Source organism: Salvelinus sp. IW2-2015, unplaced genomic scaffold, assembly GCF_002910315.2.
Source record: "Salvelinus sp. IW2-2015 unplaced genomic scaffold, ASM291031v2 Un_scaffold10747, whole genome shotgun sequence".
NCBI classification, from domain to species: domain Eukaryota; kingdom Metazoa; phylum Chordata; class Actinopteri; order Salmoniformes; family Salmonidae; genus Salvelinus; species Salvelinus sp. IW2-2015.
Genome location: NW_019952005.1, coordinates 1 through 2,140, shown reverse-complemented (window position 1 = coordinate 2,140; position 2,140 = coordinate 1). Strand labels below are relative to the sequence as shown.

General features: G+C 46.0%; 1 protein-coding gene across 1 annotated transcript; it reads right to left on the bottom strand.

Annotated features, from left to right (window-relative positions):
* Positions 1-514: 514 nt before the first annotated feature.
* Positions 515-2,080, bottom strand: LOC112079981 (EGF-containing fibulin-like extracellular matrix protein 2; the record flags this gene model as incomplete). Its single annotated transcript, XM_024145775.2, has 5 exons — positions 515-660; positions 847-966; positions 1,154-1,273; positions 1,443-1,559; positions 2,018-2,080. Coding segments are annotated over 5 exons (551 nt in total), but the record flags the coding sequence as incomplete, so codon positions are not given.
* Between the last annotated feature and the right edge of the window lie 60 nt (positions 2,081-2,140).

The following is a 2,140-nucleotide window of genomic DNA, read 5'->3' as shown; positions in this document are numbered from 1 at the left end:
ACCCCTTTTACCAAAGAGCACCTTCTATCTACCAAAATATWCTATAGTGTACCTTAGTAGCGCTTCCCTTCCTCCTCTTTCTACTATTAAAAAGAGTAGTTGATAACTCAACCACTAGAGGGGTATATTGCAATATGAAGGAGCATGGTGAACTATCCTCAAACCAAGATGGATTACATTCAACTGTATTTGAACAGTGGCCATTTCCCCAAGAGATTTTCTGAAGCAGTTTTCATACAGCCKAAAAATGCTGGGGGAAATGAACTACTGTCCACACCTGTTATCAATGTAAGACTGGTTTCAATCTTCTAACAGCATTCTAATTGCCCTGGAACATGTTCAACTGAAAAGATCACAGAATTGGACAGAAATATGGAAAAAGCAATTGGCGCAATCTTCGAAATAATGTGAGCTATGCTCCATACAGAAGTTGATGATATGTTGAGATTTGTGCCCACGGCATAGTTTGATAATGGGGAAAAGGTGTGTGTGTGTGTGTGTGTGTACCCATGTTTTAATAAATGTTCACTCACTTGTCAGATACTTGGACGTAAGGGCTCTGGCAACGGTTGGTGTCCACACACTGACTGGCACCGTGGATATTCACACACGTCTGTCCTTCAGTACATTGGTGCTCTCCGGTCTCACACTCATTTATATCTGGGGAGGAGAGGGATAGAGAAAAGGTTTGGGAAAGGGAAAATTCGAATACAATAGGACAGAATCGAAATGAATAGAATAGAAGGAAGTTGTCCACTAACGAGGACAACGAAAGAACACAGGTACAATTAGCTGACGTTGAAGTGAAAGACGGGCAAAAGGAGAACAGGTGGAGAGAGTGCTTACCCTGGCATAGTCGGGTGCCCAGCAGCTGGTAGCCTTCTGGGCACTGACAGGAGAACTTCCCGGGTTCATTGACACATTGGAACTGACACAGGTAACTGGAGTAGCTGCACTCGTCTATGTCTGCAGAACCAAGGAGGGAGAGAGAGGGGAACAGCGTTTCAGATCATAGCGCAGCTGTTTTAACCAAGAAAACAGACAGAGAGCTTTTAAATAATGCAAGAAAGAAAGAGATGGTTTTTATTTTCAGATCGTAGCACTGCGATTTTAATGGCACTATAGAGACAGACAGACAGACAGATCCGCTCACCATTGCAGGCGAAGCCGTCAGGCCCCAACTCGTAGCCCTGGTCACAGCGYCAGAGGAAGGTACCGTAGGTGTTATAACACCTCTGCTGACAGGGGGCGCCCATGTCACACTCATTCACATCTGGAAGGAGGAGGAAAGGGAGAAGTCTATCAGTATATATATGTTCTAACATCAGTCGGGATAGCGTGGGACCCTGTGTGTACTTTTGGCTGGTTGTGGCTATTAGTTTTGCCATGACTGTGTGTATACAGTATGCGGTATTGCGTGTGTGTGTCTGACCATGCCTTACCAATACAGGAGCGGTTGTTGCCGGCCAGCTGGAAGCCTGGTTCACACTGACAGGAGAAGGAGCCGGGGACGTTGACACAGCGATGCTGACAGTACCTGTATCTGCACTCGTCAATGTCTGACAACCCAGATGGAAGGAGAGCATTCAGAAACAGTTCCAGAGAGAAGGTGGAGATTGAGTTGACCAACAGGTCGTTATGGTGAAGGAGACTTTGACTCAAGTGGCTTTCCTGGTTTAAATAGAGGTCAAATGAACATGCTCAAATGACTAAGAGAAGTTGACCTATACGGTGTATGTGACAAAACATATTAAGATATTAATTGTGATATAAATTAAAATTACCTTCCTGGTTAAATAGAGGTCAAATAACATGCTACAATGCGCTAAGCTTAACCACAACAATGAGGTGAGACCGCAAACAGCGAGTTGGTGTGTCGCCAGTGTCTAGCTTAGGGTGGTGTGGGCGTCCTATTGGTGCCTCAGGCCAGTGGTTAGGCTGGTTTAGTGGCGTTCCTATTGGTTGTCTCTCAGGCCAGTGGTAGGCTGGTTAGAGGGGAGTCCTATTGCTGTCTTACCGATGCACTCGTGCCAACCTAGCGCGTACAGGACCACTCGGTAAGCCCGCGTACCACTGCTGGCTGGCAAGAGTGTTGTGTTAAATGGACATAAGTGAGCGAGTCCCAACTAGGACTCCCTCA